The 24,394-nt window shown below is 33.7% G+C and overlaps 1 protein-coding gene across 3 annotated transcripts in view; it reads right to left on the bottom strand.

Annotated features, from left to right (window-relative positions):
• Positions 1 to 24,394, bottom strand: part of ABCA12 (ATP binding cassette subfamily A member 12) — a 243,352-nt gene that overhangs the window by 207,830 nt on the left and 11,128 nt on the right. For 2 of the 3 annotated variants that reach the window (XM_031958095.1, XM_031958097.1), the window contains exons 3-5: positions 21,269 to 21,336; positions 19,941 to 20,354; positions 1,292 to 1,385 (exon numbers count right to left, since the gene is read on the bottom strand). In XM_031958095.1, coding sequence (XP_031813955.1) covers positions 1,292 to 1,385; positions 19,941 to 20,009 — 163 coding nt within the window. In that variant the 5' untranslated portion in view covers positions 20,010 to 20,354; positions 21,269 to 21,336. The remainder of the gene's footprint in view (positions 1 to 1,291; positions 1,386 to 19,940; positions 20,355 to 21,268; positions 21,337 to 24,394) is intronic. The other variant, XM_031958096.1, reaches the window with a different exon arrangement.

The following is a 24,394-nucleotide window of genomic DNA, read 5'->3' as shown; positions in this document are numbered from 1 at the left end:
ATTTGAAGACAGAGAACCTGGAGTCTTAAAATCAAATTCTGAATCTGTAACTACTCTGATCTTCAGTAAGTCACTTAACCTAGATATAAAATGAGGGGATTGGACTGGATGATCTTCAAAATTTCCTTATAGCTCAATGATGCTAATATGAAGTAAGGCACAATTTTCTTTATATGCTTTGAAGTCTTATAAGGGGATTGGTTGAATTTTACTACTATGTGTCTAAGACAGATCAACACTAGGAAAAGCCTGAGTGGTAAACATCATTTTAAAAATGTTATTTCTCTCTTGGCATTAGCTAACAGCTTTATGAATTCTTTTTCTCTGTATTTTCTTTTAAAATGTTTATAAAGAACTAGAACAGATAAATCATCCACTTTATAACCCGCCATAGATAGGGAAAAGGTCCTGATGAGACAACTGAGACTTTTGATAACTTAAGTATATTTTATACTTCTCAAAACTTCATTTACAGCAAAGAGAGGTGTAACTAGGATGTAGTGATCAGAGCTTTGCCTCAGGGCACTGGCACAGAAGAGTTTAGGCAATTGCTCATCAGAACCACCTTTCAGCTTGACAAACCTGCATTTTATTGTTCTCCACTATTCCTCACCATGTGATGCAACTATCCTCCTAGTCCTTCACGCTTCCATAAACCAACACACCCAAAATTGCATCTCCATGGTACCCCTCTTCCAGGTTCAATCTCGGCACTTTGCTTCCTCCTCAAGGTATAAGGAACAATCAGTGTGTCTATATTTCTAGCACAAATTAGTTTGTATACATGCTACCCCCATTCTCTTCACCTCCTCCTCTCAGCCTACACACTGAATTTTCATCATTTGTACTGTATCCTTAATTATGACTACAAAAGCAAGAAACTACTGAGGAAATGTAATGCTGAATCTTTCTAAATATTATTTTATTTACTGCAAAATGTAGGGAATAATTCTCAGGAATTCTGATTCATGTTGTATAGGCCAAGTTGAATTTCAATTGCACATATATAACAAGTGAGTCAAAATTTTATAACTAAAAATAAGAAAACATCTTGAATCTTTGTATTTTCTCTCCTCCTACCCCCAGAACAATAAATATTTCTAAGGCAACTTTCTATTTGCCAAATTTCTATTTGAAATAACATGATGAAGACCACAAAAAAAAGGCTCAAGTGAAAATTAATTTCCTAAGAAGTCAATTGGAGAACAATACGCCAAGGTGGTATAGAAGTCATGAGAATTTGAAATCAAATGCAGAAGATAAAAAAGAAAAATCTAGATGAGGTACTTACAGGTTGGTTTTGCTATTGGAGGGAATTTCGTCCGGGTAATAGCCAAAATTATGAAAATAATGACAGGCCATAAAATCAGGACAAGTGACCAAAGCTGTAAAATAATATTTAAAAAATGTTAATTATATTGACTGACCACAAAACCTGAGTAAGAAAAGGTATATAGTACCATGGGCTACACATCTACCTGCCTCCAATCTGTAATGAATTATTAATGGTAAATAGTTGGAGGTCCTAATACATGTAAATTATCCTTTAAAAAAGGATATGTGGATGACCAAAATCCTATCTAGGACAATGAAATTCTCTAGAGAAAATTACTTCAAAGTCAAGGTGGGATGAGTCATTTTTTTCTCCCCAAACCAAGAAGATTCCCTTAGAAAAACACTAATGGCATGTGATTTTTATAGACCTATAAAATTAATAACAAGGAGAGTAGAAAAATATATTTACAAAAAGATTAGCTGCAGTGCACCAGCAAATATAGAAACATAGGGGAACCATAAAAAATACTGTTTTGAACTAGTGTAATAATCTGCTAATGGCTCTCTCTGTCTCTGCTCTTTCTCTATTCTACAACAAATACTTCACTTCTCTTCAGAAATATTTCTAATGTATAGTTTTGATCATATCACTCTCTCATACAAAATCCTTCAGTCACAATCCATGGTCTGGTAAATAAATAGAAATTCCTTAGCCTACTGTTCAAGGCCTTCCACAATCTAGTGCCAAACTATCTTTACAGTCACAATATTTCTACTTCATAATTAATGACATAGAAGTAATATGGTTGTGAGAAGGTTCAACTGAGAAACAAGAAAACTTAATTCTAGTTTAGGTTATACAACCAATTAACTATATAACCTTGGTTCATTTTCTTCATCTAGAAAATGAGGAATAAAAATAGCTAATTAGCACCCAAAGTTCTTTGCAGTCTATGATTCTAATTCACTTGACTAAAGTTATATTCTGAATTAGGTTAAAAGAGAAACATTCTCAAGGAACTAAAATGTGATGTACTATAGGAAAGGAACCTTGAAAAGCCATGAAAGGCAAGGTTCTTAAGCATCTTAAGTGTCCAGTATTGTGCCCAGAGTATTATTATTGCTGTTCAGTTATTTCTGACCTCATTTGGCGTTTACTTTACAAAGATACTGGGTAGTTTGCCATTTCCTCTCCATATCATTTTATAGGTGAGGAAACTGAGGCAAATGGATGAAGTGACTTAACTAGGATCATACAGCTACTAAATGTATAAGGCCAGATTTGTACTCATGAAGATGTCTTCCTGACTTTAAACCTGATACTCTATCCACTATGCCACCTAGCTACTAGTCTGTTGTAGGTACTTAATAAATACATAGTTTTTAAGTACTAGAAAAATATAAGGTATAATATTATCTTGATCAACATCTCTGCTCAGAGCCCAATCAATGGAGATAGGTCAAAGAATCTTCGGAATATCAATGCTTCTAGCCCAATGTCAAGTGCCTCAACATCAGAAATGGATAGGAGTTTATCAGTGAAAAAAAATGACATAAAGTAAGCAGAGGCAAATAGAGTCAGGATTGGGGGTAAATAGGATTTTAATGTGGAAATAAAGAATTCAGTCTAATCTGTCAAGTTTGTTAGCAAATTTTCAATCAATTATAAAATGAAATGGGGATATTAATTATATAGTTAAATATTTATATAAATGAAAACTTTGTTTTGTTTTTGTACATTTTTACTTTTTGCATACATAAAATCTTTCCTTCTGATCTGCAAATGAAATCTTCAGTATTTTGTCTCCTCATTGGAATGTGAGCTCTTTAAGAGCCGGGACTGAACTTTTACTCTTCTGTTTGTATTCCCAGCATTTAGAACAGTTCTTTTCATATAGTAAATTATTACGAAATGCTTCATTCATTCATTCATTTGCTCATTCATTCTTGCCTGCCTTCCATTTTAGTAAGAAATTTGTACTTATCCCACAAGGATGTTTGACATATAGTCATTCCTTTAACACTGAAACATTTAACCTTTTTTTAACTTGGGTGTTTTGGGACTTTTTTTAGTTTTCTATCATGAATAGTATCTCCTTTTATTTATGAACATCCTTGTCTGAACAGTTTCAATGATCTCACTGTAATGAAGGAAGCAACATAATGTAATTGATATTGGGCTGATCTTGGGAGTTATGTTAACTTGGATTCAAGTCCTTTGACACAGACTAGCTGCACGACTATGGACAATTCATTAAACTTCTCAGGGAACTCGTTTAATAATATTAATATTTTCTCCTTCATTTTCCCAGCAATGATAACTTTATAAGGTCTTGAGAATTAACAATGAAATTCAGATAAATTAGACATCAACTAAAATTTTGTTTCAGATACAGAAGCCATCATTTTGACTGCTTTGGGTTGTTAATTTGGTCATTTCTAGGGTTTTTTAATTTTTAATACATTTTTTATTATAGCTTTTTATATACAAAACATATTCATGGGTAATTTTTTAACACTGACCCTTGCAAAAACTTCTGTTTCAACTTTTCTTCTCCTTCCCTCCACTCCCTCCCCTAGATGGCAGGTAGTCCAATACATGTTAAATATGTTAAAGTATATGTTAAATACAATATACGTATACATATTTATACAGTTATATTACTTTACAAGAAACTTTGGATTTAGAAAGAAGGTAAAAATAACCTGAGAAGAAAAAACAAAAATGCAAGCAAACAATAACAGAAAGAGTGGAAATGCTATGTTGGGTCCATACTCATTTCCCAGTGTTTTTTCTCTGGGTATAGCTGGTTCTGTTCATTACAGATCAGTTGGAACTGATTTGGATCCTTTCATTGTTAAAGAGAGCCACATCCATCTAAACTGATCATATAATATTGTTGTTGAAGTGTATAATGATTTTGTTTCACTTAGCATCACTTCACGTAAGTCTGTCCAAGCCTCTCTATATTCATCCTGCTGGTCATTTCTTATTGAACAATAAAATTCCATAAAATTCATATACCACAATTTATTCTCCAATTAGTGGGCATCCATCCAATTTCCAGTTTCTAGCCACTACGAAGAGGACTGAATTTGGTCATTTTTTATAAATTTTAAATTCATTTTAGATGTTATCTTAAATATCAACCATTATTCATGATTAAACTGATTTGATTTATTTTGGACTATGTTAATGTCAAGAACCATCAGAAATCTCTTAAAACTTGTCATTGAGAGATTTCCCTAAGGATTGTAAATTCAGATGGACCTGTTCATACCTGGGTATGTTATGTATATAATAAATATATAGCCCTCCACATAATATTCTTGCAAATGTGAAAGCTAGAAATGTAAATGTGAAATTGAGAAATAAAAAAAAAATAATTAATGTTTTCCTAGCAGCAACATTGTTCCCCAAACAAGCTGACCTTAATCATAAACAACCTGGAAACCTATGTGGTACCAAGAACCCTATAGGCACTCAAATATTAAATCTATGAGCTGTGTGTTTGGATGATATATATTTGATATTAAATTTTTTGAAATCAGGGTTACTTCAGAATTTTTGGAGGAAGTAGTTAATTAATGTTATACTTGAACTAAAAGTAATTCTTTCACATCACTCCTAGGGATTTCTCATTTTAGCTTTCCAAACCCACAGTCCCTTGGCATATAACTTCAAGGAATGTGTAAACATTTTGTTATTTTTTTTTGAAAAGTATCTATTGCATCTTTTTATTTCTCTAAGGTTTGGTTCCCTCCTGTCCTATTTCAAAAGGTTCTCCACTTTTTAAAAATGAAGGAACAATAAAATATGGGTAAAGATTTGAAAAAAGGAGCAGCTAGGGAGATAAACAATGCACTAGGGCATCATCCAGTATGCTCTACCCAGATATGGGAAAATAAAGTTTGACTGACTTCATTTCTATGAAGAGTCAGTCAGCCAATCAATAAACATTTATTAAGCACTTTCTAATGTTCCAGTCATTGTGATAACCTTTGGGTCAATAATGCCACAGGTCAACAATTTGGTAACTGGGTCAAGTTTAAGTCTGGAGGTGTCAAATATGCCCATTCATTCAACAACACTACTGAATACAGCTCAAACCAGATTAAAATATAATTAGGAAATATTTAACAAAGTTTAAAAAATACAATAAAACTTAGATAACATTATATTTTAAAATGAGATCAATAAGTATTCCACAGAGATTCCTAGTGTTGCCTATTGTATTGGCCCTGTGAGTTTGACAGGGTGGATATCAATACTGGGATTTTAAGCCAGCGATAGAATTCTTGTTCTTACCTAAACTTGGAAAAGGACAAAGAGAATTCTGTGACTTAGGCTGATGGTATCATAGACTTAGTCCTGGGAGGAAATTTAGAAGTACTTTAATGAACTCTCTTCATTTTATAGATGATGACATATAGAAAGATGGGAATATATATGTGTATTCATATAAATGTACATATATATGTATATATCAAAGCCAATAGTTTTAGCATCAAGTTTTGAACCTAGTTTCTTAGACTCCGGGTACAGTGGTTTTCCTATCTATCGTGCTGCCTCCCCAGAAGTGTTCTTTCTACTGATACTTTCCTTGATTCTTCTATTCTGTACTTACCAATTAGGCCTTAGCAATTGTACTACACATGAGTAGAGTCAAGATTGGGAATACAGTTTGAAAGGGAAATAGAAAGAGAATTCAGACTAATCAATTAAGTTTGTTAGCAAACTTCCAATCAATTATAAAATGAAAAGGGAACATTACTAATATACTTAAATAATCATTGTGACCCTTGCCCTGATATTATTCTGGATATATGAGACATGTAAATTTTTCTTTAGTGATGACTGGTACGTTCTAAATTGATAATTTGTGAAATTATAAAATAATGTCATGCACATTAGTCTTTGGATATTTGCTGGAAAAGACCATAACTGGAAAAAATTAAGGGAAAATCATTTAAATTAAGCACAGAAGGAATCTGGGCAAAAAAAAAAAAAAAATCACCAAAACACAGACATAAGCAGGGTACAGTGGCCAATGGAGTGGAGACAAGAGATGGGATGGCAAAGAAGGCAATATGAGGAAGAATATATATGAATATAATAAATATATAGCCCTCCACATAATGATCTTGTAAATGTGAAGGCCAGAAAATGTGAAATTGAGAAATTAAAAAAAAAATTAATGTTTTCCTAGCAACAGCATTGTTCCCCAAACAAGTTGATAAACAATCTGGAAACCTATGTGGTACCAAGAACCCTAATGGGGAAGGGGATTGGTAGAGAGTATTAGTTGGGAGCACAAGATAGCATGGACTCAATGGAGATGTAAGAGGGCTTGGGGTGGGGGTGGGGGAAGACAGGGATTTGAGGTCTCATTTTGATAAAATTTGGGGAGTTAGTTCATTAACATATCTATATCATTTCAAAGTTTTCAGTAAAATTTTGAAGTTAACATAACTACATCATGTCAAAATGATCAAATTTGGTGTTCTGTTGGTCTTACTAGGGATTTCTTGAACTAGTCTGAGATTTACAGTCTAGGCCTTAACAAAAGTTTCTAGTTGTATTCTGCTGATTCAATACATACCACCAGGATATAAATTTTGGTTAATATATAGCAATATGCATTTCAATTGACACTTATAAATTCCAATATGCATGCCTTTCCCCAACTCTATTAAAAAGTAAAAGGTTTATACATCTTACTTCTCATTAAAATAATAATATTTTAGAATTGTGATGAATCTTAGATATCAACTAACCTGACTTCCACTTCAATGCTTATATCCCTTCAAAAATATTTGATCATCCAGCCTCTGCTTAATCTTTTCTTATGGGAGAATTAATATTTTCACTTAAATACAACATTATTAAACTTCTTTCTTCAAAAATTCCAAAGTACCCTTTCCAGTGATAGGAAGCCCATTACTCAATAAGATCCTTTATTCTATTATTGGAAAACTCTCATAGTCTCCCTATATTCTCTTTTTTGTAGATATACTCAATTCCTTTCCCTTCACATGACAGTTTCTAAACCCCTTACTCTATCTTATTTGTTTACTTTCCAATGAGTTTCCAATGAACTTAATCTATGGTTATGTAAGTGATACTCTCTACCTCCCTCCTTCCTCATACTCTTCCTCACACTGCCTTCTTTGTCATCCCATCTCCTGTCTCCACTCCATTTGCCACTGTACCCTGCTTATCTGTGTTTTCTGTGAGGTTTTTTTTTTTTTGCCTCCATACCTTCTGTGCTTAATTAAAATTATTCCCCTCAGTATTTCCAGTTTGCTCTTTCCCAGCAAGTATCCAAAGAGCCAGTATTCATGACATCATTTCATAATTTCACAATTTATCAATTCAAAATGTGTCAGTGATCATTAAAGGAAAATTTCCATGTCTCAGATAGCCAGGGTCCATCAACATCTCCTTAATTTTTGATACTCAAAATTGAATGTAATTTTGCAGATGTGCTCTAGCCAGTACAGCACATAACCTCCCTTGATCTGGAAACTATATTTCATTAAGAGGGATATGGATTGAACCTATAATTTCATTGTTATAAGGAACTCCCAGATGAGGGAACTCCCTCTATCAATGTAGGCTGGTACCTTCTCAGCAATTTACAGTCTATAAATTCCAATCTGAAACACTAAGAACTTATGTGACTGACTTGCTCCATAACCCAGAATGTATTAGAGTTGTATTTGAATCTTCTTAGCTTTGAGGTTAGCTCTTTATCTACTACCATCATAATATAACCTAAAATGGAATAAGTAATATTGACAATAATAAGTTGTCAAACTTCAATTTTTGCCTCCCTCTAACAGATAAGGAATACTTTTGATTTATACTTTGAAAAAAAATGTTCAAAGCTTCCCATAGGAAATATATTCTTTGTTCCTTCTTTGCCTTCCAGTTGTTTACCCTGAACAAAGTCATCTTGAAAGGCAACTATGTGTAGGATATCACTGTCAGATGAAAACAAGATACTTCAATATTTATGTAATGCAAACTCTACATTATAAAAATTGAAATCACAAAGGCTTTTTTGGTTGAAATGTACTTCAAAGATTATCTGGCTCAATCCCCTCATTTTCCCCTTTTTCATTTAAAACAATTTTTGAACTTTATGTTATCATACTGCATATCTTAGAAAACAATGATTTTTAAAATACAAAGCATATCAACTTTTATGTGTACTTAATATACCTTTCCCCCAATAAATAAATACTTCCCATTCATTCCCAATAACAGCAATATTATTTTCTAAAATTTTACTAGTGAGGAAATGGAGGCCCTTAGAGAATGAGTGACTAGCCCATAGTGATGTGGACAACAAAGTCTCAACTCCTAGACCAATATTTTTACCACTATCCCACACTATTGATGATAACTAAATGGTGCTATGTATAAGACTGTCATTAGAAAGGCTTGAGTTCAAAGCTCACCTCACACACTACCTGGCTATGTAACTCTAGGAAAAGTCATTTAATCTCTCTGAGACTCAATTACTTTATCTGTAAACTGGGGATAAGAAAATTACCTTCCTCTAAGGGTTGTTGTGAGAATGAAATGAGATAACACATGTGAAGTGTTGGATTTGTTTTCTTTTAAAATCTTAAAGCACTTTTGAAAAGAGAGATATTATTACTCCTAAATAATTCCATTTCTCATTCACAGTTTCCTCACCTATAATGAGAGGTATTTTGACCAGATGATCTTTCAAATTTCTTCCAGATATATATTTTGTGATCATAGGATCTTATGATCTAGTTGATTTCCTCTAAGTGGAATGTAAACTTTGTGAGAGCTGGGACTATTTCATTTTGTCTTTGTATACCCTGTGGGATAGCCTATTCTTAATAAATCATCTATACTTAATAATGTTTTGTTGAACTGAATGAGAAAAAAATCAATTACAAAAAAATTTAGTTATGAAGGTTCGGCATAATATGTTTGGAGTTTAGTTAAAAATTGTAGCTGCTAGGTCTTTGGATTCTATTTTACTCTACTCCTTTGTTCATATTACATTTTAGCATAGCTAAGACTTTTTTCTTTGATTTTCTCTACCGATCATAATGACCAGCTGAAAAATCAAGTCAGGATCCTAAGTTGCTAGAAACTATATGCTCTACTTTGATTCACATGAAGTCATCAAATTTCTCTACCAAATACTTAAACAATTTACCCTTAGCTGGCTGACACTCCCTAAAGAACCAACATCCATAAATTTTTTCCTTGTCACCATAGGAGTAGATTTAAGTTTGGGTGGTAATTAAAAAGTACTAATAGACTGAGTGAGGTGAAGCTAAGGAAGTGGAGGCTTATAGTTGGTACAAAGAGAGAGGGGGTCCCCACATGTAAAGATCCTAATTCATTTTAACTCCCTTTTGGTTTAGGCCTTCCTCAATCAACATAAGAACTAGGTCCCCTTGTTTTCCAACTGATCACCAAGATGGAAGGAAAAGACAAGAGAGAATCTTAGCTATCAAAGAAGACGATATAGAACAGGGAAAAAACTCAAAAACAATTTAAAGCCTCATCCTTAAGGATGACTACTTTGTGCCTCATTCTTGTTGTCTTTCACCTTGCAAACTCTACCATCTCCATGACTGTTTCCTGTTTTTAATAAGCACCTCATTAAATAAGCCTCCTTATTACTACCCACCTCCTCCTGGAATGTATTTCTACTCTCCTATTGTTTTTCTGCCTGGCTATTAATCCCAGGGGCTGTGCTTAACTGATATTATAAAGCTTCTAGAATACTGCTGATGCTTGATGCATTTTTACCAGCATTTTAGAATGAATGGTGACATGAGTTATTAATTGTCCTTCCAACTAATACTAGCAGACTGTAATCTTTGTAGATTTTCCAATAGGTAAAAGTATATCCTTGATGACTAACACAAGAAGAAAAAGTCATCTGTTTAAGAAGAATTGGGCTGAGGCTGAGTGAAAAGAGCAGAACCAGGAAATCATTATATACTTCAACAACAATACTATATGATGATCAATTCTGATGGACGTGGCTCTCTTCAACAATGAGATGAACCAAATCAGCTCCAATAGAGCAGTAATGAATTGAACCAGCTACACCGAGGGAAAGAACTCTGGGAAATGAGTATGAACCACTTCATAGAATTCCTAATTCCTCTATTTTTGTCCACCTGCATTTTTGATTTCCTTCATAGGTTAATTGTACACTATTTCAAAGTCTGATTTTTTTATTGCAGCAAACTAACTGTATGAACATGTATACATATATTGTACTTAACTTATACTTTAACATATTTAACATATATTGGTCAACCTGCCATCTGGGGGAGAGCATAGGGGGAAGAAGGGGAAAAATTGGAACAAAAGGTTTTGCAATTGTCAATGCTAAAAAATTACCCATGCATATATCTTGTAAATAAAAAGTTATAATTAAAAAAAGAAGAATTGGGGAGCAAATATTTCTCCAACCTTTGTACCCTTTTGATCCTGCCAATCCTTTTTATTGGTGACATGGTATGGTGAAGGAAATCAGAAAGCCTGCTTTATCTCTTAATTATATGAATAACCTTTCTGACTCCTGATTTCCTATAAAATGGAGACAGCAACACCTAATTTATCTAAACCATAAAGTCATTGTGAGGAAATCATTTTGTTAAATTGTATATATTATATAAACCTGAACTAGTAATATTACCAACCAAATCCAACCACCGAACTTCTATTTGACAATCTATATAACTGTCTATTATCCTTTCTTTATTGCTATACCTAAGTATAGATTTGTATTATAATAAAAATAGCTAGTGATAATATGGCACTTTAAAGTATACAAAAGGTTTTATTTTTCCATCATAAAATGGGAGGTAGATGCTAGTATTATTTTACAGATGAGGAAACTGAGGGTTTAAAGTGATTTTTCCAGGATCATACAATTAGTAAGTTTCTGAAGGCAGATCTGAACTCTGGTCCACTTCCAGTAGTTTAATCATCTTCAATTTATGGGAACATTTTTATTATGATTAGATTTGCTTCTTCATTTTTGATATTTTATTCTTTCTGTTCAGAACCTAACAGTGACTATCTTAAAAAAAAATTAGTTTGGGCTCAATAATTGTTGGTTGAATGGGAGAAGTTGATTCAATTTAATTAGCATAAATTAAGTTCCTACCATATATCAGGTGCCAGACTAGGGATTAGCGATACAGAAGCAATAACAACACTATCTCTGCCCTCAAGGAGTTTCAGTGAACGCATGTTTTTTTTTTTTTTTTTTTTTTTTTTTTTTTTTTTTTTTTTTTCTCTCTCTCTTTTTAATAGTTTGGTCCCTTTTCTCTCTTTTTCCTCCTTGTCCTCCTGATTATACTCCCTATGCCTGCATTTTGTGTTTTCTACAGCTTTCTTCTCTGAAAAATAACAGTGTTTTTCTTTAAGATAAAATGAACAATTTCATAGTAGAAAAAGTACTGAATCTGGAGTCAAAAAAGGTCTGGATTCAAATCTTGACTCTGATATTTTCTATCAGTGTAACTATGGGCAAACCTCAGTTTATGTACCTACAAAGAACACATCTGTAGGACCTAGATCACAGAATTGTCATGGGGATATGAAGTAAGCGCATATATAATTCTTTGTTGTCAGCTATAGCCCAAATTCATCATTGCTTGGATGCTAAAAATTAGCTCCCTGATATTCAGTTTGGAGTAACAAGTTCAGAATCCTCCTGGAATAGGGCTTAATTTGTTTTAACATGATGCCTGATAGATTATAAAGCATGACAGCAATACCAAGACTTTCCTTTATTCTCACTAGACTCCCTTAGATCAGAAGAGATCAGCATTAATCCTAGTGCCTGGCACATAGCAGGTGCTCAATAAAATACTTCTCGATCGGTCAATGCTATGACCTGGTTGCCAACTTTCCTGTCATGTTCTTCCACATGAAATGCTTGACAGCTTACAAGACTAGCAAGAGTTTTAGTTAGTTGGTCTTCTTTCCCATTGATCACCAAGGATCACTATATACTCAGATACGGGGAAGGTAAACAATATATTGAATATTATAGATCTGACCAAAGATTTAGAAAAGAGGTTTCAAACATATGGTTTAAAGGACACAAGGCATCTTACAACAGTCCTGAATGTGGCCCAAACCATATTAGATGGTAACTGGGAACTATTTAAGAAAATAAATAAAAATACAATAAAACAAATGTGGTTTTCTAAGTTAATATGCAGCCTAAAGGGAGCCTTATATTTAGTATAGTGCCATCTTTTCTATTTGCATTTGATCCCACCATCCTAAAAGAACACCTGATATTCTCTGATATCAAATACAAAAGAAAAGGAGATTTTCTATACACTACTAGACTAACTTTACAACTTACAAGAAAAGAGAAAAATCCTATTTCACCTCCATGTATCTAAATTGCATTCCAGTCTCTGGAAGAGAACTTGTAAAATGCTTTTCTATATTTTAGTCCTATTGCTCCTTCAATATAAGTCCAAAGTGTGTCAAGAACAAGGATAGAATTTGGCACAGAAGATGCACCAAATCATCAGTCTTTGGGGGTGTTGGGGAGGAGAAATGGAGATACTGGACCAAAGATATAGAAATAGAAGGAAGCTGAGAAGTCATCTTTAAAAGTCCAATGTCCTCATTTTACAGATGAGAACATTGAGACCTTGTGAGATTGAATGATTTGCTTATAATCACATAGTTAGTAAGAACCAGAAAATGGATTTAAATTAATTTCCTTTGATTCTAGAATCAATGGAAAAACTACTGGACCAGATTGTATAGTGTTGTTAACTAGATAATAAGTAGTCAATTCTCTCATTGACAAAGCAGTTCCCTATAACTCATTCCACAGATATAAACATATATTACCAAAATGGTAGAATCCTTTATCATCCAAGGTGAAGTTTAAGACCATGAGGAAGATAGAGTGAGTAAATTAAAATTATTCTGTACCATTTAAGTATTGATTCTATTCTGTAATCAGACATTCTATATTCAGTTATTTTTTGTTTGATTGTTTGTTTCTTTAATCTTGTCCAACTCTTTGTGATCCCAGCTGTGGTCTTCTTGGCAGAGATACTAGAATAGTTTCCCATTTCCTTCTCCAACTCATTTTACAGATGAGGAAACTGAAGAAAACATGATTAAGTGACTTGCTCAAGGTCATATAGGTAGGGTCTAAGGCCCAATTTGAATTAGGAAGATGAGTCTTCTTGACTCTAGGTCCAGTAATTTGTCTTCTATAATACCTAGCTGCCCATTCTGTGTTACTGTCCTATTTTGTCTAATCATTCAAGCCACATTTCTCCTTCCCGAGTTAAGTTCAGGAACACAAATTTTCCTTTGAGTTAGTTTAAAGTTACAAGTTAATTTTATTATTTAATCAAAAGTCACAAGTTAACATTTTAAAACAGTATATTACCTATCCTTGTCTGTCCTTATAAGCCCTTCTAGGCATCAGAGAGTCTGATAATTTAAGTCTACCAAAAAGGCTTGCAAGATGCTGATGGGTCCCATAAAACAATGAACAATTCTTAATTGTTAGAGGAGGTGGTCACAATGTGTATATTAGCCCACTTTCTTTTTTTAAATCTTATTTAATATTTTATTTTTCCCAACTACATGTAAAAACAATTTTACCATTCTTTTTCAAATTTTGAAATTCTCTAATTTATAAGAAACCAAGCCATTCTCCAATTGATAAATGGTCAAAGGATATGAACAGACAATTTTCAGATGATGAAATTGAAACTATTTCTACTCATATGAAAGGGTATTCCAAATCATTATTGATCAGAGAAATGCAAATTAAGACATCTCTGAGATACCACTACACACCTGTCAGATTGGCTAAGATGACAGGAAAAGACATTGACAATTGTTGTAGGGGATGCGGGAAAACTGGGACACATGCATTGTTGGTGGAGTTATGATCGGATCCAACCATTCTGGAGAATGATTTGGAACTGTGCTCAAAAAGTTATCAAACTGTGCATATCCTTTGGTCCAGCAGTGTTACTATTGGGTTTATATCCCAAAGAGATATTAAAGAAGGGTAAGGGACCCACGTGTGCAAAAATATTCGTGGCAGCCCTCTTTGTAGTGGCTAGAAATTGGAAATTGAATGGATGCCCATCAATTGGAGAATGGCTGAATAAATTATGGGACATGAATGTTATGGAATATTATTGTTCTGTAAGAAATGACCAGCAGGATGAATATAGAGAGGCTTGGAGAGACTTACATGAAGTGATGCTAAATAAAATGAGCAGAACCCGGAGATCATTATACAGTTCAGCAAACATATTATGTGAGGATCAATTCTGATGGAAGTGGCTATCTTCAACAATGAGAAGATCCAATTCATTTCCAATTGATCAGTGATGAACAGAACTAGCTATACCCAGCGAAAGAACACTGGGAAATGAGTGTGGACTGCTTGCATTTTTGTTTTTCTTCCCAGGTTATTTTTACCTTTCTAAATCCGATTTTTCTTGTGCAACATGAGAACTGTATAAATATGTACACATATATTGTATTTAAGATATACTTTAACATGTTTAACATGTATGAGACTACCTACCATCTAAGGGAGGGGGTGGAAGAAAGAAGTTGAAACAGAAGTGATTGCAAGGGTCAATGTTGAAAAATTATCCATGCATATGTTCTGTCAATAAAAAGCTATAATAAAAAGTTTTTTTGAAATTCTCTCAAAATTTTGAAATCTCCAAATTCTATCCCTCCCTTCCCTTCCCCCACATTGAATAGGCAAGCAATTTGACATAGGTTATACATGTGTAGTCATGCAAAACACATGTCCAAGTATGTTATTCTGGCCAAAAAAAAAAAAAAAAAAACCTCAGACCAAAAAAAAATAAGAAAAATAAAGAAAGTAAAACAAGAGCATCTTTGATCTGCATTTAGTTTCTACAGTTTTTTCTCTAAAGATGGACAGCACCTTTCATCATAAGTCCTACAAAATTGTCTTGCATTATTATATTGCTGATGATAGCTGTTATTCATAGTAGATCATCATACAATATTGCTTTCACTATGTACAGTTTTCTCCTGGTTCTGCTCACTTAACTTTGCATTAATGTAAATCTTTCCAGGTTTCTGAGAGCATTCTGTTCATCATTTCTTAAAGCACAATAGTATTCCATCACAATCATAAACAACAATTTGTTCAACCATCCTCCAACCGATGGAAATCTCTTCAATTTCTAATTCTTTGACACCACTAAAAGAGTTGCTCTGAATATTTTTGTACACATAGTCCTTTTTCTTTTTTTTTTTTTTTTTTTTTTAATCTCTTTGGAATACAGACCTAGTAGTGGTATTGCTTGGTCAAAGAGTATGCATGGTTTTTTTAATCCTTTGAGCTAAGTTCCAAATTGCTCTCCAGAATGGTTAGAAGTATACAACGTCATCAATTCTACATTACTGTTTTGATATTCCAACATTTCCTTCAACATTTGTTATTTTTTCTTTTCTGTCATATTAGCCAATCTTACAGGTGTGAGGTAGTAGTTCAGAATTGTTTTAATTTGCATTTTTCTCATGAATAGTGAGTTAGAGTATTTTTTAAATATGACTATAGGTAGCTTTGATTATTTTGTCTGAAAACTGTCTGTTCAAATCTTTTGACCATTATCAACTGAGGAATGACTCGTTTTTATAAATTTGAGTCAATTTTGAGAAATGAAGTATTTATCAGAGAAATTCACTGTACTTATTTTCCATAGTAATAATTACCTAGTATGTATTTTCATCCATCTTATATCTCCTGCTAACCTATTTTTCTCTACTTTTACCCTGTCTGGTCTCAAAAGTATTTTGCTTCTGATTTTCACTTCTCCCAGATTTCTATCTTTTCCTTCTTTTCTCTCTTTCCCTTCCTTATTTCCTACATGGTAAGACAGATTTTTACACCCAACTGAATCTGCATATTATTCCCACTTTGAGCTAATTCTAATGAGAGTAAGGTTCATGTGTTTCTCTCCCCACTTCCTCCATTTTCCTTCCACTGTTTCAGGCCCCTTTTATGTATGACAATTTATATCTTTCTACTTCTCTGTTAACCCTTTTCCAAGTACATTCTTCTTTTTCATTTCTTAATTGCATTGTTTTATCAGGGGTCCTCAAACTTTTTAAATAGGGGGCCAGTTCACTGTCCCTCAGACTGTTGGAGGGCCGGACTATAGTAAAAACAAAAACTTTGTTTTGTGGGCCTTTAAATAAAGAAACTTCATAGCCCTGGATGAGGGGAATAATCATCCTCAGCTGTCGCATCTGGCCCGAGGCCGTAGTTTGAGGACCCCTGTATAAGATAATCATATCATCACATTCAACTCATACCTCTACCTTCTTTCTAGGTAAACTCCTTCTAATTGTCCTAAGAATGAGAAAGTTTTTAGAACTTATAAATATTTTCCTATATAAGAATAGAAACAATTTAACCTTATCATATCCCCACTTTTTTTTTATATAATCAATTATGCAAATACTCTCGTTGTGATTTCTACCCCATAACTGATTGTATTGTCTCCCCCAACTACACATGTACTCCTTAAAACTGTATTAAGACTGGTAAGTCCTCTAATACATTGCTGGTGGAATTGTGAACTGATTCAACCATGCTGGAGAGCAATTTGGAACTATGCCCAATGGCCTTACCAAACTGTGCATACTCTTTGATCCAGCAGTGTTTCTACTGGGCCTGTAGCCCAAAGAGATCATAAAGAAAGGAATGGGACCCACATGTGCAAAAATGTTTGTGGCTGCCCTTTTCGTAGTGGTAAGAAAACAGAAACTGACTGAATGCCCATCAATTGGAGAATGGCTGAATAAATTATGGTATATGAATATTATGAAATATTATTGTTCTATGAGAAATTATCAGCAGTATGATGGAAAAGCCTGGAGAGATCTACATGAACTGATGTTAAGTGAAGTGAGCAGAACAGGAGATCATTGTACATGGCAACAGCAAGATTATACAATGATCAATTGTGATGGACATAGCTGTTTTCAACAGTGAGATGATTCAGGTCAGTTCCAATGATCTTGCAATGAAGAGAACCATCTACACCCAGAGAGAAGGCTGTGGGAAAATATAGTATTTTCACTCTTTTTGTTGTTGTTTGCTTGCATTTTGCTTTCTCATTTTTTTCCTTTTTGATTTGATTTTTCTTGTGCAGCATGATAATTGTGAAAAAAAAATATATATATATATATAAAAGTATTGCACATGTTTAACCTATATTGAATCACTTGCTCTCTAGGGGTGGCAGGAAGGGAGGGAAAGAATTTAGACTACAAGTTTTGCAAGGGTGAATGTTGAAAATAATCTATGCATATGTTTTGAAAATAAAAAGCTTTAATTAAAAATGAAAAATTGCAATTGGGGAAAAGTTTTTGAAAATAAAATTTAAAACCCTCTTATATCTTAAAAAAAAAAAAACACTGGTAAGTTCTAAATCGGACTGTGTGGTCATTGAAAAAAACCACTGACCCCCCAAAATAAATTGATTCCTGTTAGCCTAACTAATAAATTTATCATGATCACATCACTGTATCACAGTTTGCCTTAATTTTCAAATTAAAATTTTTAAAATTTCAAATATATAGTTATCTCCCTTTAGCATTCCTCCTGTGAAAGATATTCCTACCCCCTCCTCCAAGTACCTAATTCTCTACTGTTGTCTCCTATCTCACTAAGGACCTTCCCTGAGGTGATTCACTTTTTTTTCACTGGCAGTATTTCATGTTTTATGTCTTTCCTTACTATCCTTTTTGTCATCAAAACTGCTCACATTCCCCTAAGACACTTTCCATGTGACACTCATTCCATCACATAAACTTATTCAAGCTAATGAATTTCTGATACTGATGTATTTTTCTTTCTTAAATAATTGGGTTTTTCAAAGACTCTCCAAAAACCACATTGCTGCTTCAAGGCAGATATTTGAGGTAGATTAATGAGAGAATTATTTGGAGGCAGCAGCACTATACATTTTGTTTCTCTATCTCTTACCCTTTTTCCCCCTTGAACCTCTCACCTCTCTACCAAACCTTACTACATCCACTTGTTTCCAAATTCAATCTCCCCTCCCATTCACCTATGATTCCTTTACTCCTTTCATCCTTTGGGTCACTGCTGAAATCATATCAGGCAAGCAGCAATCTGCTCTGCCTAAATAACTGTTGGTCCTAGAGTAAAGAAAGATTACAATAACTTCCCAGATAAGGAAGAATATTGTTATTAAAATGACAAAAGGTGCAATAATCAGGAGAAATTTTTTTATAGGATTTTCTTACCAGTGAATAATACTCATGGATCTCTGGGTTATAAGAAAGAATCTAGATTCATGATCTGTTTATTAATGGCAGTGTCCAACATTAAAAGACATTGGCATTGAACTAAAGAAGGAACTTACCTAGGTATTTCATCTTTTCTTTAAGAACATTGTTTTATGCAAACTGCCCTCTTAACACACTCCCACATAAACACAATTGTTCTAAATAACTTGTCACAACACCTTTGAAAAATTTAAACTTGCCCTTAAACAACCTTTCAAATTTCTCCATGGTAGCTGTTATCTGACAGAATTATTCATTCATCTTTATTCCAATTGCAAAGAAATCACCAAACTTCTAATGAGTTTATATTTTTACATTTATAATCTTATTGACAGTTACTTCCTTCTCTTGGTATATTTCATAATTATGTTCAAGTACCTAGGTAATATGTTGACTATTACAAAAAAAAAAAAACCTAGAAATAAAAAAGGGACACATAAATGCTGGCTTTTCATAATCCATAAACTATTTAGCTATTATTTTACCTGTTCAACAAAATTTTTAAAATATGTACTTGACCAGAGCACATAGAATTCCCATTCTGAATTTCTCAAGTTTTCAAATTCTCTTCTGAATTTATGACATGCAATAAGCATAAGTCATTTCCACTCCCAATCTCCAGGGATACTACCTGATAAGAATCTAATAGCCTACTCTACAATTTGAAAAGAAAACATCAGTGTCAGAACAGAAAAGGATTTTGCAATGATCATGAGGAAAACAACTATGGTAACAACTCAGTAACACCATCTTGATTTTTTTTTAATTTCCCATTTCCTTAGAATGAATTCCTGATCTTAATAGTCCTCAGATGTCCTATTATGAAAGTATTGATTTTAATTTGCCTATACTTCTACCCCCCATTTTTCTATCTATCAGTTTTCCACTGAATATTATTCTCCATTTGTTTTCAATTCTAACTGAATTTGTAAAGAAAATATTCAAAAGCATTTTGGCCTGAAACTAGAAATCATCCCTAGCTCTACATACTGGGTTTCGAGCTACACCATAATAAATAGTAATAAAATGAATAATGTTTTTCTTTGCTGAGATAATATGTTGGCTAATTCTTTGAGTCTATGGAAAGCCAAGCTTTTTTTTTTTCCATTTCCATGTTTAGGCCTGTTCTACTGACTACAAAGCAATAGAAAAATGAATTCTAAAGAACTTGCTACTCTTGTTAGAGCTTTCCTCACACATTTTTTTCTTTGGACCTCCTGATAATAGGTTTTATGACTGACTAAAATAAAATACCCCAACTTCTACTCACCGGCTGTCTTTTGACACCTAGCCAATTTTTCCACACCAGAATCCGTAGTTGATGGAAGTGTGAAGCCATCTTTCAAACAATCAAATGAAACAATCCTTTCTTTTCCTGGAAAAGTGATATATAAAATGGATTCACTGTCCCACTTGCAGTGTCCAGCAGGATTGAACCCTTTTCAAGGCATAGCTTTAGGAGCAAGGAGACAGGACAGAAATCCACAGTAGTGTTCTTCTGGGTTTATTCTCTTCTTATGCTGAATTTTCATCCAATAGAAATTCTTAATGGACTTTTCTTCCAGAAAGAGGCAAAATCAGAGGCTTAAGTGGCTTTTGCTCATTCAAGAATAATATTCAGTTGATGTGAGTTGCATTATGTGAGGCTCCAAAGAGAATGAATATCATTCAGATAATGTTCTCACTGTTAAAAAAAAAAAAAAAAAAAAAAAAAAAAAGCAAAACACACCTCCTACACTCCATGAAATTAACTGCCTATCCACGCCTTCAAGAACATGTCACCTGCATAGGACGCGTCATAAGGAATTAGGTGGGACCCTTGACAGGCCAGTATGACTTGTCTTGAATTTTCTTACCTTCTTTTATCATCTGCTTTAGGAGAGGCATGACACAGAAAGTATTGCCCTGTACTAGCTCTGGGCACAATTACTTTTTTTTTTTTTTTTTACTAATTGAACTACTATTATATCTCCTGAGACAATAAACTCAGAGTTAAGCCTAAAATTTCCAGCTTGAACTTTAACACATTGTTGAATGTAATTGAGAAAATCTTATTCTTCAGGTTTACTATTTCCATTTTTAAGTTTATTGAGTAAGCAAGAATTTATTAAATTCCTACTCTATGCTGGGCACTATGGCAGAGATTATTCCCCAGTCTTAATTATACTAAGGCATTATTTGAAGACATAAATTCATAGCCTGGGGTTCTTCTCTATTTGGAGTCATTACAGTTTGATAAGCTCCCCATATGAAATTATAATATGAACCCACAAATCTGCAGATCTTTATAGGTGACATGCAAGGTATACAGGGAAAAAAATTGAGTAGCAGTAGCTTCAGAGGCCAGGGTTCACCAGCAACATTATATCAGGTAGTTTTGGTCAGTTGTATATGCAATAGTGTATATGTGTATGTATGTGTGTATATATGTATATGTATATATATGTGTGTTTATATATGGATATATGTATACACATATGTGTATGTGTGACTGATTCAAATTCTTAGAATTAGAAGAGATTTTAGAGGGCTATCCCGTCCCAATCATCTCATTTAAGAAATAGGGAAACTGAGATAGGAAAAGGTTAGGGGACTTACCTAGAATCCCTTAGTCAGTGAGTGAGATGATATTTGAAATTCATCTTCCTGAATCTAAATCCAGTGTCCTAAAAGGCAAGTTGTAACCATATTTCAACAACCAGATCAAGAGAAGAAAACTGGTGCCAATAAATGACTAAAATAAAATGTTCAAAGAGGAAGACCAGGCTACTTTCTTGAATCATTTAGAGTGATTTTTATAATTGAACAATAAAATGAGGTATATAGAGAGAAGACAAATGAGGATATCATGGAGAAATTGAGGAAATAAAGGCTCCCAATAGCTTAAAGCTCCTTGTGGCAATGCAGTTTTAGGCAGTTCTCCTTCATTTCTCACTTAATTAGATCTCACATGGGAAAATAACAAGCTGAGGTAATAAATTAGGGACTATTTATGGAATATGAGGGGAAAAGACCCTAAGAAAAATCAAAATTTTACAATTAATAGGTTATTTACTTATTGGATTCAATGTTAAATTAATACCTTTCAGTCACTTTTTTTATTTCTGTGATCCATTCCACTCTTAAAGGGCTCTGAAAGTGTTTCCTTCTATCAATCTGAAACCTGTCTCTATACAGTTATTGCTCATGGTCCCTATTTTTACTCTCTGAGACCAAACAGAATCAAATCTATTTCCTCTTCCAAGACACAGTCCTTCAAAGTCCAGAAGGCCATTCTTAATCTTCTCTTCTCTAGGTTAAACATCCCCAGTTCCTCCCACCAAACTCTATAGGCTAAGAATTCAAAGTCTTTCAACATTCAGTTTACTTTTCTCTGGGTACTTTCTAAATTTTTAATGTCTCTTAAAAAATGTAATACTCATAACTGAACATAATACCCCAGATGTAGTTTGACCAAAGAATAGTACTTGGTTATTATCAAGTCATTTTTCAACTTTATGTCTCTATTAAAGCATTTAAGATTTCATTAGCTTTTACAATTTTGATTTATATTGAGCTTCCAGCCCACTAAATCCTTCCAATCTTTTTCCTACTAGATGTTGTTTAGCTATGTAGCTCTCTTCTTATATTTGCAAAGCTGATAGCAAACTTCATGATTTTTATCCTTAAGGATTAGACATACGCCCAAAGATTTCTAGTTTTTCTTTAGGTAGACATCTATAATTTTTCAGAACTTAGTAGAAGTGTGGGTAGCATATCAAAACTCTTGCAATTGTCCTGGCTAAGGGATAAGAGGTGGCCCTTCTATGTCATCTCGGAAAACTGCTAAGATGGGAGGTTTAATCAAAGGAACTGGACCTAAAAGGAACTGCAGAGGTCATATTATCCAGGGCTTAAACTTTTACCATTTGTGACTTCTTTTCACTCAAGAAATTTTTATACAACTCTGAATATATAAGGTATATAAACTAGGTACACAAACCAAACATTAAATTATAATTTCGCAACCTCCACATTCAGTTACATGACCCTACATAGGATTGTGATCCACATTTTAAGAAGCTTTGATCTAATCCAAATATTTAATTTTTACAAAGGAGAAAATTGATGCACCAAAGAGAGGTCTGCATACAAACAGGGAGTTATTTATTACAGCAGAGATTCAAACTTAGGTCTTTTCACACTCAATCTTGTATTTTTTCTCCCATGTCAATTATTGCATTTCAGTTCTCCAGGAGGTACTCTGATTGAGATTAGAGTAGATTAGATTAGATTCAAGCTAACATTGTTTTTAGTACACGCAAAATCATTTACAGGGTATTAAACAAAATCAATGTTGTCCAGGTTACCTGATTGGCTGGTTACTAATGTAACACCTACTACAATATAGTAGTAACAAGATAAAAGTGAAAACTTTAGGATTGGTAACAAGGGGCAGGGAAACAAAGAGAATAAAGACAATTCTCACTATAATTACCCCTTGGTATTGTTTGGCACGTTAGGTAAATTCAGATTAAATACTAAATATTTTTTGTACCAAGACCTGGTTTGTATGATATTAGATTTCAAAGCTATAAATGATTATACTAAAAATTTAACAATCAATTTGAGTCATGTTGAGCTAACTCTAGCATACCGTATATGATAGGACTACTTAAGTCAGGGATTCATAAGAATATGTATAATAGTTTTAATGCTGAAAGGAATATTGCAGGTATTCTTCTAGGGGCGAGGAAGGAAGGGGAAAGATAGACAGAACTTGAGAGAGGTGCATGATGATTTTGGAACCTTGGAGAGGGACATTCTAGAGAGAGGTGAGGAAGCAATTTGGTTGGGCAGATGGTTCTCCTATAGGAGGAAATGCCAAGGCAGGGCAGGAAGGAGGAAAGGAATATCTCTACCTGGTACAAAGTCCCATCAATATCTTTTTTTTTGAGTTCTGATCTAGTAAGAGACTGAACATTCTCAGAAAAGATTCAATAGAAATTTCTTTAAAAATTCATCTGGAATATGGACATTGTTCTGGGGCTTCCCACAAGGCATGCTTTCCACAAGAATTTTTTTGGTTTGTTTTTTTGTGTTTTTCTTCAAAAGTTTTATTTCTAGGCCTAATTTGTTTTAGTATTTAATCTGCTCTTTTTGCTTAATTTGCTCTTATAGCAAAGGAAGAAGCTGATTGCAGAAGAGAGGGTGCAGAAAAGCTTGAACATACCAATGCTTTGGATAAACTACAGATTTTCCAGTTGTAGTTATACGTTATGAGAAAGGATGGAGTTACAACTGAGAATTATAGGACCTGGGATAACTTGGGAGAAATGGGGAAACCCAAGTATAACCACTACTGGGAATGCTTGAGGTAGTCCTGGGACAGAGGTCATGAGAACTGGGCAGTTGAGGAACTGGTTCAGTCAAACCAATCATTTTATTATTATTATATATGACATGTTTTCTATCCTGAGTTTTTGCATTGGCAAATCGACAGTCCCTCATGTCTGTTTCATTTTTGTCTTTATTTCCCCATTGCTTGTAGTGTGTGGAACATAACAATTTAATAGATATTTGCTGATTAATTGTTTGTACCAAAAGAGACAATAGGTAAATGAAGACTGTATCATAGATACGGCGCAAGAGTGACTAGGAATCTGCAGATAAAAGCAACAAGAATCTGGGGAGGATAGAATCATATTGAAAGGATGAAAAGAAGTTTTTGTGGGAGGGTTTTTT

Source organism: Sarcophilus harrisii, chromosome 3 (genome assembly GCF_902635505.1).
Source record: "Sarcophilus harrisii chromosome 3, mSarHar1.11, whole genome shotgun sequence".
Classification (NCBI taxonomy): Eukaryota; Metazoa; Chordata; class Mammalia; order Dasyuromorphia; family Dasyuridae; genus Sarcophilus; species Sarcophilus harrisii.
This window is presented reverse-complemented; position numbering and strand designations above follow the sequence as displayed.